The sequence below is a fragment of the Leptosomus discolor genome, chromosome 8, assembly GCF_034619465.1.
Source record: "Leptosomus discolor isolate bLepDis1 chromosome 8, bLepDis1.hap2, whole genome shotgun sequence".
Classification (NCBI taxonomy): Eukaryota; Metazoa; Chordata; class Aves; order Leptosomiformes; family Leptosomidae; genus Leptosomus; species Leptosomus discolor.
In genome coordinates, this window is record NC_141398.1 from 35,394,124 (window position 1) to 35,408,660 (window position 14,537).

Consider the following 14,537-nt stretch of genomic DNA (forward strand, 5'->3'; position numbering starts at 1 on the left):
AGAAGGTCTTTTGCTTTCTTTGGTCCAAGAGGACAATTCTTCTCTCCCTTACATTGTGTGCCCAACTTCAGCTTTTCTCATGTCCTTTTTTCATATATACTACACATTGTCAACACCAAAAGCAGGTGCCCGTACATCTCATCTCCCATTCCTGTATCTCACAGCTGACTCAGTACATCCCAAAGATACAAAGACCATGGCTTTGGTTATCGCTTATGTAACTTAACTGACATAGGTGTCATCTACATTTGGCTTCATGTTTTATAAACCACAAAATAAGTCATCTTTATGTGTCCTTCATATCACTGGCTGCTTTGTTCTTATCTTTATTGCTTTAACAGTTTCATTGAAGCTTCCTGTGGATTAACCTGTCTAGATATGCCCCTGGGAAATGCGTCCCTACTTCTCCTGCAGAGACAGAACGTCCCTCTCAGCCCAGAAAGACTTCCAGGATATTTTCCCCTTCCTTACATTTCAGCCTGTCTGTCACTCTGAGATTAAGAAGTAAATGTTGTTTTGATCCACCCAGGACAAAAGCACGAAGTTACCTCCTCAGCTTGTTGAGCATCACATGACAAGTTACATCCCATTTGCAGTAAAGGAACTCTGTCCAGAATCAGGCTTGGAGCAGAGACAGCCCTGCACACATAACAGTTCATACTGCAGCAACTGTTGTGTTTGCTTTTGAAAGATGAGAGTTATTAGTTCAGTGAAGAGCTTAATTATCCAGCTTTGAGCTGCCATGGCCTCCTTATAACCTGGTCTTCATATCACAGGAGCGTTCTTGCTCAGAACAAGAGGGCTGCATGGCAGAGTGAAATAAAGTTGATATCAACTTCATAACAGCATCGTAACACTGTCGTGTAGCTGAAATGGTATTTCTTACTTACTGTAGTGTGTAACATTGCTTTTTGAAGACTTGTCCAGCGCAAGCGGATAGCTGAGAGGTTACCTGCACTGAAGAGGCCATATATGATCATTTATTTCCTCTCTGTAGCACTTGGCCATCCGGCTCGTGTCATGTTTACTGATGAGCCCACAGTGCTGTCAACATCAACTTAGACATAACTTGAAGTAATTCCATTTTTGCAAGTGCTGTCACTGTTTAAATCCTGGAAAGTTGTCATTTCACGTACGTTGATGAGGGTGAGCATGTGTTTCATATCTGGTCCAGTTTTTTGATAAATGGGAGACATACTCTCTTTTCTTAGACATGTCTAAAACAGAAAACAGAAAGGAAAGCTTATAACTGAGTGTTCCTATGAAAGGCTTTTTTTAAAATAAGTTTGAAAATGTTGCTTCTTCTCCTTGCTAACCATACATGACACCTTTTCCATTTGTTTGTCACCAGAAACACCCAGTACAAGGAAAAGCTGCTGCTTCTCGCTCTAGCAAGGAGCTTTATAGGACAAAAGCCTTAGTCACAAAAGGAAATTTATGTTTAATTCAAATTTTCATATGACCAGGCCTTGCATCAAGTAAGTGTGTTTCCACCTGCCTTCAATACAGGTCGGCGCCCAAAATATTTCATCAAGTTGTCAAAGTAGAACCCTAGTCCTGACACCAGTCTTAAACTTAATGTTGCCGTTGAGTTGAGTGGAGATTAGGCAAAACCTCCACTAGAGGAGAGGACAAGGCAACCTGTAAGAACTTAACAGACATTTAAAATAATGCTCACTTGTGAGATCAGGGCAATATTAAACTTTGATGAAAGCTGGGTTGACACCTGAGACTGGACCTCACCCAAGAGCAAGACAGATGTAATTCCACCAGAGTGGTTATCTTCACTACGCAGCTCTGGTTTTTTATTTTAATTGCACCACAAAAACTGGGTCTTTTTTTTATATGTGGAAAGGAGAGGTTAGAGATCTGAAATTCTTTCAGGACATTGTGCAGAACCAGGGCATCTGTCTCTTCCGAGTGACATTCTTGCTTTCATACTTTCATCCTAACAAATTCCTACAAGATTTATCTTGTCAAACTTTAGTCTGAATGGCAGAAATTACTGACAGGACTGTCAATCTAAAAAAGAGACAGGCATAAATTTAATTGCTGCCTGAAGATACATGAAAAGCTACATTTAGCTGCAGCTAATTAGATATTCTCCAATCAACAGTTATGATTCATCTGCTGAGGAACAAAACAAGAAGGCAAGTGTGAAACAGGCAGCAAAAGTTAAATCTGACCTCCCAAAATGCTGGGGTTGGTTCTGTTCTGGTTTTTAATTAGAAATGCAGATGATGTTGCACTGTACTAACACCGAAGTCTCATGGTGTCTCTAAGCCGGGAGACACAGGCCTCTGCATAAGGGGGTGACTTCACCACTACCGCAGACAAAGCATCATTTTGCTTCTGTGAAGTGAGCTTCCCAAATACCTCCTCTCCCCACCTTTCCCAAAACTACCAGCCAGCCTTAAGGGTATGGATAAAACCCCAAGGAGGTTCTTTTCCAAGGATCTTAACGTGTCTGCTTAACAAGAAAGATGGAGTGTCACAAAAACACCAATCTGAAATGGGGTTGTCCCCAATTTACAGGTATGGACACTAAGGCAAAAACTAGATGGACTTGAACTTGTCCATCATACCACCACAGAAAGCAATGCCATAGGTAGGGAAGGGATCCCAGGGGCCTGTGTCTCCATCTTGGGCAAATGCTGTTCCGAAGTACCAAATCAGAAGAGCTGTTGATGCACCCTTAAACTGAAGAGTAGCTTGCACTCAGAGTAACTGGAAGCAGAAATGGGCAGCAGGGTGCAGGAAAATAACTGTCTGGTTTGAGTTAGATCAGGGTGCACTGAAATGTTTTGTCTCTTTGGGACTCCATCATATGTTCCTCAGGCACCTGAGTTTCCTCTGGCTTTGAAAATACCATGTGAATATTTAAAAGATTTGATCATAAATTAAGATCTGACTGGCTGTGTTAAGGTGGTGCTAGCAGAGAAGATGAGTGGGGGTTTTTTTGTTGGTGGTGGTTTTGGTTGGTTTGTTTATGACGAAGGGAATTACTTACACAGGTGAAAAAGATGAGCAGCAGGTAAAAAATCCCCAGGCAAGTCAGCATGAAAAGCTCAGCTTTGTATTTTTTTAATTTTTCATTTTCTATTCCAGGGCAACCTAAAATGTAAAGCAAGGTGTTACATTGTTCTGGTGTTTGTAAATTTTTTTTTAACTGCTACCTTCATAAAATGTCATGCAGAGCATGGGACGGTCCAAAGTCTCTACTGTACCTGTTACTTTTAATGTGACGGCGCCACTCAGATTGTGTTCTCCACTCTGTTCCCCCAAAGTACACTTATACATCCCGCTGTTTCTGCTGGTCGCATTTCTGATCCTCAGTGAAAAGAAGGTGTCATTGGAGAGCTCCAGGGAGCCCCCAAGTTCTTTTGTATAATGAGATTCCACATCAAGGACTTTCCATGCTATTCCTTCACCATCTCCAGCCATCTGGAAAACACAAATATATTTCTCATCTTGGCCAACAGTCTCATCCTGGGTTTTGGGAGAAAGAGAGTTTCAAAGCCAGCTTATGGCTGAAAATGCAGAGGCAGAAGAGTTGCAGGGCCCGGGGGGGGGGGGTGCAGGAGAGCTCTGTAGAGCTCTTCTGTAATAGCTTTGTAATCCGCCTCACCTGGACATAATCTTGGCAGAGACGTAACATGATAAAAGGCAGCGGTAGATTTTACTCTCAAAGTGTCTACACAGAGGCCGCAAAAGAGTTCAAACAGAGAGACAGTCCACAGGGATGGAGCTGGAGCTGAGGCAGCAAGAAGCAGCCTTACCCAACTGCTTAGCGGTGGCTCTGGGGACCAGACATCCCCAGGAGAGCACGGCAGGAGTCAGGTAGGCTCCACCGTTGCCTGTGCTCGCTCTACCAGCACACTTTCTGCCATGCGGTGGTGGCAATTAACCCTGCCTACCCAGCAGGCATGCCACAGCGCATTGGCTCTGCCAGCATGGGCTGGCATCCTCCCAGGGACCTCGCAGCCCCAGAGCACCTTGTGGGAATGCAGCCCTGGAAACTGTACTCCCCTGTGCCAGTTGCTGCGCAGCTGACCCCTGAAACCACAGTGCCTCTCTGGAGGAATGGGTGTTCCCCCCCCTCCCCTCCCCTCCCCTCCGCTCTTTATTGGAACCAAAGAACAAAAAAATTTCTTCAACTCCTTCAGATTCAGTTGCGTGAAGGTCACAGGCAGGTTCTGGTGCACTTGGGGAGCATTTGTGTGTTGAATTTCTTAATTGTAACCAGAAGAGCTACATTCCTTGGCATTGCTGAGAGGCTGCTGGAGGAATGAAGTGTATTCCCAGAACAGTTTTTACTGTGGGGCGATAGGATGCACTGAAAATGACAATTGGCTGGGAACCACAAAGAAGAGAGAAGTCACTAACTTGATTTGAAAGATGGGAGAAGGGTTTGAATTAGCCCATGTCCATTCTTATTCATCGACGTTGCTCCCTGGGATTTGAGGCAGCATGCCCTCCATGAAGGTTTCCCAAGTAATCAACTCAGTCTTCCTGTGGACCAACAGAGCCAGAGCCAGCTCATACAGTCCAAGGCTCAGTTTTTCGGCCAAACCCCTAACTAATGTAAGCCAAGGCTTTATTATTATTATTATTTTATTTTAATAGACACATTTTTGGGTTGTATGTTGGTGCTTACTTTCTACCAGTGTAGCTACTGCATCAGGGTATAACAGTTACACTGTAAGTTATTAAAATTAACAGTTTTCTTATACTGAGGCTAGGAGTATCTGGTTTCCCTTTCATGTATTTGCATGAGGAAAGCATACTAAGGAGTCTGGAGAGAAATATGGGCCTGATGCTCCTTTATAGTTTGCTACTTTTGCAGCCCTAAAGTGGTGTAAAACAAGCTGCAAGTTGGGGAACTTTTCAGGAACTGGGAAATCAGACTAAAGCACAAGATTTTCATAATCCTTTCTCAGAAAAGTTGGGGTTTTTTAGTGCATCAACTGAAAAACAGAGCAGTAATTCCCTGGGGCTTTCCATGCTTTACCCAGCAAGAGAGAAGAAAGTACCTTCTTCCTCTTAATCCCCCAGTAAATTTACCTCAGTTTCTCTTTCTTATTACACTCAGCCCCAAGCAGCTATAAGAAAAGCAGCATCTTCAGTGGTTTTAAGGCTGCAGGCACTTCACTGTGCTACAGGGATTTAGATAATTCTGGGCGCTGCACACTGTCAGAGATGTGACCAGAGGAATTCCAGTACCCAGGCTGGGCTCAGCTCTGATTACAAGTGGGTCAATAGCAGTTAAGTGGATGGAGTTGACCTCCCTCAGATCTAATTTTTGCCACTCTCCCTTCTCTGACCACCCCCTTCCTCCTTTAAATTTAAAACTGCCCAGAGGGCAATAAGGAGAACCAGCCTGGCTGCCCTCCACTTTGCCCTAAAATGCAGATAGGAGGTCTGAGCTATACACAGAAAATTAGTTTGGAGATTTTTTCTTCTTTCTTTTTTTTAATTTGCAGCATAAATAATTGCTGTCTTGGATGGTAAATGGTGCTGTGATTCTTGTGACTGAGACCTGGGAATCAGAAAACACTTTGATCTTTCTGTATGCAGCTGTAATCACCACTGCTAGTATAAGGGAGAAGTCAATTAAGCCTATGCATCCTATGCCTGACCATGCGCTTATTCCCACTGAGGTTTTTGGTAAATGATTTAACTTCTCAGTTTTATGGGAACACTGAGGGATAGGATTGATTATTGCCTCCAAAGCTTTTCGCGGTGCTCATTTGTCACAAGCACAGTGACAGTGACCCTGCAGACAAGTCAGAACTTTGCCTTACACAAACCCATGCTGTGCAAGCAGAGCAGTGTCTGTGAAGCTGTACTAACATGCCTTTCACCAAAATAGAAGAAAAAGTTACTTTGTGGCCTAATCTGCCTCCCTCACATGTGGAGAAACCAGTTGCAACCTGGATGGGGGTCACAAACCTTTGCGTTTGGGGAGGAGGAGGAACAGTTCACACGGGTGCGTTTAGTTCGGGGTCTGCACGCTTCTCTTCCTGCGTTAAATCTCTCCTTTACTGAAGGGCAAAGGCAAGCACAGCAGTTCGTGGTGGTGCTGGTGTGCCCAGCAGCCTCCCTACATTTTTTAGGCTACAGAGACATCTGGTGGCATTTTTCCAACCTTTACACGCAGCGCATCCATCCCTACTCTGAGGTCACAGCACCTCTTTCTCTGATGCCTGACCAAAGCTTTTTTTTCCACACCAATATTAGCTCCTCTCATCCTATCAAAAAACCCTCAAGCCCTCACTTTTAAAATTCTCTAAGTAATGAGGAAACATCTGAGCAAATTTGCAGAGTGTGTCCCCATATCCCAGCTCTGTAAAAGGAAGTCCATGAGAAGTTCAGTAAGGTCATAATTCTACCTCCTGCTCTATTCAAGCTAACCTCTTTTCGCCCCAAACCTAATTAAAATTATGAACATTCCACTTTGTTTGCCACCTCCTGTGAATTACTTGGCAGACTCTCACTAGACAGATCATTTTGCAGCTCAAGCTCCTATGATAATCCAGCACTAATTCATGCCAAGTGTCCTCCAGGTGATAACACAGCCCAAGGAAAATGCTAGGGGTTTTACCTAATTAATTCCACACAAGCTTAGAGGGATCGAAGCAAATACTGTCAGTGGTGGCAATCCACTTGTGTAGGGACCATCCTCTTCTTTAATCAGCGACAAAATATTTTCCTCCTGTGTTTCATTTGCGTTTCATTTCCCTTCTACCGTACTGGCGAGCGAGCTGCAGCACGCCGGCTCCCACAGCTCCCCGCCGCCAAGGGGAGGAGGAAAGGGAGGTGGTCTTTTCCTGCTCCCATGTTTGCCATTAATGGCTTTACCAAAATTCAAAAGGTGAATCATGACTTATGCAGGGACTGGTAGAAATGCTACTGAATCTATTTGCATAAAAAGGGTCTCGTTGCCATGCTGGCTGCTGGGGGTTACTGAAGCAAGAATTTTGCTGGGAAATGGGAACCTTCAGGCTGGCAACATCATTCTGCCTATCTGCGTAAAACTACCCATTAAGAAAATTAAACAACAAAAAAAATGTGGGTTTATGTTTATTATCCCATGCACATCAGCCAGCAGCAATGTCTATGACAGGCTTTCTCAGAAATCAGCTGGGGGGCTAAGTCTGTTGTTTTCAATCGCCTCCATAGCAAAGAGAGGAAATGCTACCCCCAGGGTCTGACACCTCCAATACCTTCATTAACGACCTGGACACTGGGACAGAGCATGTGCTCGGCAGGTTTGCAGGCAATACAAAGCAGGGAGGAGTGGCTGATACGCCAGAGGGTCGTGCTGCCATCCAGAGGGACCTCAACAGGCTGGGGACATGGGCTGGCAGGAACCTCATGAAGTTCAGCAAATGGAAATGTCAAGTCCTGCCCCTGGGGACGAACCACCCCAGGCACCAGGACAGGCTGGGGCCAACCTGCTGGAAAGGTCCTGGTGTCATGGCGGACACTAAGATGATCAGGAGCCAGCAATGAGCCCTCGTGGCAAGGGCGGCCGACAGCCTCCTGGGCTGCACCCGGCAGAGCATCTCCAGCAGGTAGAGGGAGGGGATCCTTCCCTCCGCCCAGCGCTGCTGAAAACACCTGGAGTGCTGGGTCCTGGGCTGGGCTCCCCAGTATGAGATGGACACACTGGAGAGAGTCCAGCAAAGGGCCACAAAGATGATTAAAGATTTGGAGCATCTGATGTATGAGGAGAGGCTGGGAGCTGGGGCTGTTCAGCCTGGAGGAGAGTGGGCTCAGGGGCATCTTGTCAATGTGTACCTGATTGCCAAGGGGTTAAAGAAGCTAAGGCCAGACTGTTCTCACTGGCCTCCAGAGGCAAGACAAGAGGCACAAACCGAAATTCAGGAAATTCCATTTAAACATAAGAAAAAACTTTTTTTACTGTGGGGTTGGTTGAACACTTGAATGGGCTGCCCAGAGAGTGTGGGGAGACTCCATGCTTGAAGGTATTCAAAACCTGACTGGACACAGCTCTGAGCAACCAGCTCTAGTTGTCTTATTTCAGTTAAACTGAAAGTTATTCTAGTTCCCAAAAGCTTGGAAACACTTGGTCTAAAGAGGTTGTGATGTTGCAATGTGTATTCTCTAGTCAATTGACTGATTCCTGTTAAGTTTCTCCTAGCCTGGAAATTTTTAGTAAGAATAGTGGTGGTGACACATTGTATATTAAAATGGGATAGGTTTGATAGAAAATACTGCTGAGCTGATAAAATTTCTGTTCTCTGACTGGGTGAATCATAAGAAATAGGTAGAATAATTAGGCCTTCAAAATTTAAGCACTTTTCAGCAAATATTTCTTTTTCAGAGAACTAACCCCAAGGTGTAAGAAGGAGAAGGAACAGTTTTCTTGGTCCTAGCTGGCTGGGTGTTAGTTACGGTTTTGAAAACTGTTACAGCATTACATGTTAGTGCCACTAAACAAAGGCAATTCACCCATACTGTAGTACTTACACCCAATTAATCAATCAAAATTCATTTTATCATGTACATGTAAGATCAAGCAGTTGTTAACTCATGTTCTCTGCTCTCATTAAACACCTTTTCACATCGAACTTTTCTCAGACTACGGTGGTACATTGGCCACCAGATAAATCAAAGTGCTGATATAATCTACTTTTCCTATAAAAGAAAATTTTTATTTTAAACAAAATGGTTCAGGTCCAAAACTGATCTCAGTTTATAGGTGGAATGTATTAACACTAATTTATTTTCTTCTGAGGGTGGGATGATTGTAAAAATGGTTTTCTTTAAAATTATACCAGGAATAACGGCCAAGTCGAAATTTCTGACTGCTAAAGAGATCTAAAAACTATATACAGCCAGAAGGAATTTATTTTCTGAGGCAAAATATCTAGAATTCTGGCAATGCTCAATTGCCAACATATAATGAATCACAACTGAGCTGAAACCGCTTAATAGGTGTATTTTTCAGCACAAAAGCTCTTTCACATTTGATTAGTGCTGAAGGTGCGTCCATATGGTTCCTATACAGTGTCATGTAGAGATACTAATGTTAAATTGAAAAAAGCAGACAATTGTGGGCACATGTGAGTGAACTCTGACTGTGCTTTAGAGGGGAAATGAAAGAGAAGAAAAGAAAAACCAAAACCCAGCCCCAAAACAACAGCAAAGGAACTGCATGTGACACATCAGCCAGCTGGAAAAGCCCTCTGACTCAGACACACAGTCTTTTTATTGTTTGTGGGGTTTTTTTAAGCTAAGGACATCCAGCGCTCACTCATGTCAGGAAAAAGAATTGTTTTGGTCATGAAAGCATTTCCATTGCTCCCTTTCAGTCTAAATCATCAATGTGTTGGAGCTACTTGGAGCTGAATATATGTCTGAGGAACATTTGACTTCATTTCTTTGGGTGTGTTAGAAATCAGACTGAAGTAATTTAGAAACTGTTTACCTATGCTAATAGACAATAGCTATGCACATTTAGTAGAACCAATTTCCTTTGAAGGAAGGTGCAATTAATATTAAATGTCTATAAGGTTTATTCTTATATGACTTCCCCCTCTAATTCTGCCACAATTTTATATTTTTCAGGGAAGCATTATAAAGTTAACAGACTTCTCTCGGCTGAAGTACAGCCTTCTTTCCTTTTCCTCAAGATTTGTTTTAGATTAAGAATTTTCTGGCTATCATATGAACAAAGTAGTGAAATATTCACTGGGACTACATTTGCGTGTGTTTAAACTTGGCTTTCAAACTGGACATAAAGTGATAATTATCAGGTTTTATGAAGTGGGTCTCATTTTCAATGTGCTACACAATGAGAAACTGTTCAGTTTTCAATAGCCCTATGAGGCAGAAAGGTAAGTAAAGTTGCATTACCCAGATTCTTGTTTCACAGGTGGGCCGTAGAAATTCAAACCAGTATTTCCATACACAATTCCCAGTGCCTGGATGTTTATGCAAAAATTATCTAGTTTTCAGTTCTCAGTTGGCAAACTTCCACACTGCTCCTATGTGGTTTTATGACATGTAGGTTGCCCAGCCATCCTTAAGAATGAACCACGCTTAAAGGGTACCTTCTTTACAAACTCTTTAACTTTTTCTTGGGCCCATAGTGACTGAGATGCGAGCTGCACCAGGCTGGAAGAGGACTTGATGCTCTACCTTCTCCCCAGTGTGCTAGGCCTGCCTACTTCAAGTATTTCTCAGTAAAAATAATTTTGTCTGAGCTGACTGACTGTGGTCCTGATTCCGCACAGAATTACTTGCATGCCTGACTTCTTGCATGTGAATAATCTAATTAGCTCCAAGGATATCGGGCGCACAACACGTAAAACCCACGCACGTCTTTTTGCAGTAGGAGACATTAGCAAGAGTGAAGGAACTGTTGAATGCAACCCTTCTTTTTTACATCCAGTTGGATTTTGACACCAGAACTCCTTTAAACAATTATTTCTCCAAATGGAACTGAAAAAGCAAGTATTTTAAAATAACAGCTGCTTTTTTTTTTTTTTTTTAAAGCAGATAGTAACAAACTGTTTAAAAGCACCCCTTAATTGGTTGGAGCATGCAGAGGTGCCAGCAGCAAAGAGGGGTTTGTTCCCCAAGTGTTCACCCTGTGCAAACAGCTGCACGTGCATCACTGTAACCTCACCAGCATTTTTTTTTAAAGCAGCAGAAGCAAAGGTTAATTGCTTGCATTTACTGCACAGTTCAAAGTGACCTCCTACAAAAGATTTAGCCTAACAGCTGCTTGAACTTTACAGTCTGAAATTTCATACCATTTGTTGAAATTACCTTTTAGTTAGCCCTTTGGGGGTATACATGGTGTTTATTGATTAATCCTTCAGTAGTTGTTCTTTATAAAACAGATTAATTCTCTATGTTGGCTAGCCCAGTCATGCTCCACCATTCCCCCACCCTCCTTTTGCAGTGTTGGGTGGGGACAGCGGCACACAGCCAAGAGAGGTGAGGAGAGAGGAGGGAGGAGAGGAGCTTCAAGCTGCTGCCTGTTTAGCCAGACCCACAAGTAGAAGAAGTATTGTTTCTCCAGCACAAAACACTGAGCCTAAATTACTTTTTCCATCCAAGAGTCAGGTTCTTTAGCTCTGGTGCTGTGCTTTTCCTAGTATGGCTGCAACTGTGGCCTGGGGGGGCATTAACTGCTTGTCCCCTCTTCCCACCTGTCTCCTAGGATGAGTAACCATAAGTGCTATGGTTGGTGCCATCAGTCCCTGAGGATGGTGGCAAGAGTTGAAGACAGCTACATTTTGTTACTTCTTGTGGATTTAGCAGTGCCAGCAGTGAAAAAAAGCACGAGATCTTGTCATGCTGGGCACTAGAGGTTTTCCTGAGTGAAATGGATGAAGCAGGAAGAGTGAGGAGACCGTGGAGGGAGAGGAGATTGGTGGGACAGGGCAGGAAAGGTGCAGTGACAGTCAAGACTGTAACAGCCTGAGTGCTGCGAAGGGAAGCAGTACTAGTGAGGGCTGCCAAGGAAGAGGCGCACACAAAAGGCATCATCAAATATCACTCTCCCCTGCATGCACAGTCATTTGTGCCCCAGTAGAACTGTAAAGAGCTATGAGACAACACAGAACTCGGTCTACAGGCTTTCCTTAGACTCTTTCATCAGGGCAATGTTTTTTGGCTCCTGTTTGCTGCCTGGCCCTCCCAGCTGCTACTGAACTCAGAAGGACAGCTTCCGGAGGATCCCCACACTTCAGCCTGCTGAAACTGTTTTCATTTTTGTTGACTTCCAACACTGGTGTTGGGGAGAATTTTCAGAGATCCAGTCAACCTCTCTGTTTATTCCTTCCCCACCACTTACCACTTCTGCTTAACTCCTGCAGGTCCACCAGACTTCATGGCTTGCCTGCAGTGAGCTCCCTGCCCTGCTTAGACTCTGTGAGAAACATGTGGCCCTAAATAATTATCATGTATCTGTATGGAAAATACATGTCCTTATCCAGCTTTTGAAGCAGAAAGCAAAAAAAGAGTAACTTGACACCTATCCCAGCTCCCTCAGTAATGTTCAACCAAATGCATCATTCTCTCCTTTCTGTCTCCCACCTGTGCTTAGTTCAGCATTTTGGAAAATGAAGGAGACTATGGGTGGTGCAGTTGCTTATGGGCTGCTAGCCAGATGTTCGAAACAGCTGTTTCAGAGTTAGGCACCTCTGGGTTGCAGTTGTCATCTTGTCAGAAGGCGGATGCTCACTGTTGTACCAGCACTGAAACTCAGAGGCATTGCAAGTTTCAACCACAGAAGCCCTATCTAATAATGCTGTTTGTTGGTTAACTGTAGGGAATAATTTTAAAACTATATCTGACCAAACTGCTGGGGAAGCCAATGGCTTTATGTTCTGACGGAGATGAATTAACAGGTTTTGCCCACCAAACCCAGGAATTTTTCCCTTCTACTGCTCTCCCATCACATGGGAAAGTAATTCAGCTCTGTAACCCACAACATCTTTATTTGCAGGTTGATTTTCCACTATTACACCAAGCAACGGAGAATTGACTTAACAGGCAACTAGAGGACCACTGGGACTGACCCATGGCAAACGGCAGGAGTGCATGGCTGAGAGCAAAGAATGGGGGAGAAAAAGAACTTCCTTTTTTTGGCTCACACCATAAGCTGAAACTATACACGGAGATGCAAACACACAGTGCCACACAGCAAGTCAAAAGTCACTTCTTCAACCACTGGGCAATTCTGCCTCTCTTTTTATGAGAAATTTCATCTTGAATGTGTTCAGCAGGACTTTCCTCCTCATTATCCGATTGATCTTTGCAGCCCCTCTTGCAAACAGGTGGTCAGCAGGGCTCTCCTGCTTTGGAGATGGGAATTCTGAATCAGGGCAGTCAAGATGTGACTTTTACTTTGTGACTGTAAAGAGGTAACTCAGAATTTCTAGCTCTCCATCTGCCTTCTGCATACCCTGCCCTTATGCCCACCCCCACTAGCCAAATCTTCCCAGAGAACAGCAAGTACTTGTTTAGTTCTTCTATTTCAAAGAAAAAATCAGCTCTTGTTTGGGGCGAGGTTAACCAAAGGACAACAACATTGATGTTGCAAGGTTTGAATATCATTTTTTGCTCTGAAGAAAAATCCTGGAAGACTCCTCTTTGGAGTAGTATTTGGCAGGCTGTACATGGGGCATCACCTGAATTCCAATCCCTGGAAGCCAGCAATAAATAGATAGAAAAGCAGGCCAAGAGCAATTCAGGTATCGCGCTCAAATAGTCCGTGTACAATGACACGGAAAATGCCTGTTTTCTGTGATCAGATCAAATGCTTCCACTGCCACCTTATCTCTGCTGCACTGACAGGAGGATGCCTCTTCATAAAACAACTGATTTTGAACAAGACAAGCCAGTATCAGGTAGGAAAGCAAAGCACTGCTCAAGAAACCTGGGCTTTTTTTCTTACTTTATACCAAGATGCTGTCTGGTAGGTGACTGGGGAGTCCTGAGGAACTTTACAGGGCAGCAGCACTTCTTCAGCACATCTCACAGCAACTTCTGGGACAGCCACAGAAGCCCCACAGATCAACCACCAAACTGCAAAGCACAGGTACACATCACCTTTAAAAGAGATTGCCTAGGTAATCCTTCCTGTCTTCCCAAAACATATCCCCACAACATAAATGTGAAAGACCAGAAAGAAAAGTGCAAGGCTCCTCACTTACCATTACACAGGATGATGAGCAGAGTGTAGACTACCAAAGACATGATTTTTACTGCTTCAAATCACAGAGCAGCAACAGCATGCCTTTTTGCAAGACGGACTGTGAGAGTAGAGTGAAACTGCTACTGCTTCTAGAGGGATATTTCTGGAGGCAGACTGGGGAATCCCCAGACGACTTATCTTGAAGTTGCCCGTCACAGGGAAAATCCCTATGTGTAGGAGCCAGTGCTCCTCCCATTAAATCTGTTATGTCACTCCCATTTCTGCAACCGCCTGCACTGGTAGCACCTCATCTCCCTTTTTTGTTCCTTTTTTTTCCCCCCTCTGTGTTGATCTGAACAAAAACAGGGTTGATCATGGGGCACTATGGATCGGTGTGAAGGGCATCAAAATCAGCACTAAAGAATCTCTCTCAAGTGACAAAACAGCAGGGTTTGTCAGCATCCCAAAATCCCCCCTCAACCTTTTCTCTGCAGCTTTAACAGAACAGCATCTGTGCAAAGGTTGGCCATACTAAGCAACATTTCTGAAACCACATTTAAACCCTCAGGTCGTAACAACAAGCACACTGTGAATTGGGTCTAAGGGCTAAGCAGGAGTTTACAGCATGGCCAAGCAACACAAACTCTGTTTCTGTAGTGTTACATGTGTAACTCCCCATGTAGGCACTCATGATGTAGAAGCAGCATCTTTTCTCAGTGTATTTTGTCATTTTCAAGATAAGGAGAGGCAGCTGGAGTGACATAATTCTACCAACTTGTAGAATTGGTAGAATTATGTCACTGTACCGAAAAATTTCCTCCTTCAAAAAAAATCAAGACAGCTCCCAGAAGAGGAA

At 43.8% G+C, this 14,537-nt stretch overlaps 1 protein-coding gene across 1 annotated transcript; it reads right to left on the reverse strand.

The window, feature by feature from the left end:
- Positions 1–1,058: 1,058 nt before the first annotated feature.
- Positions 1,059–13,743, reverse strand: CD83 (CD83 molecule). Its single transcript, XM_009957988.1, has 5 exons — positions 13,701–13,743; positions 13,442–13,572; positions 3,228–3,444; positions 3,011–3,114; positions 1,059–1,217 (listed from the first exon to the last, which is right to left on the reverse strand). Exons 1-5 carry the CDS (start codon positions 13,741–13,743, stop codon positions 1,059–1,061), a joined length of 654 nt encoding a protein of 217 aa, XP_009956290.1.
- Between the last annotated feature and the right edge of the window lie 794 nt (positions 13,744–14,537).

Excerpts from the sequence above, each read along its gene's own strand:
- CD83 (XM_009957988.1), bottom strand. The coding sequence starts at position 13,743 with ATGTCTTTGGTAGTCTACACTCTGCTCATCATCCTGTGTAATG. Across the intron at positions 3,445-13,441 it reads AGACAGCATCTTGGTATAAA|ATGGCTGGAGATGGTGAAGG; the intron begins GTAAGAAAAAAA and ends TGTGTTTTCCAG. Across the intron at positions 1,218-3,010 it reads TGCTCATCTTTTTCACCTGT|ACATGTCTAAGAAAAGAGAG; the intron begins GTAAGTAATTCC and ends TTTCTGTTTTAG.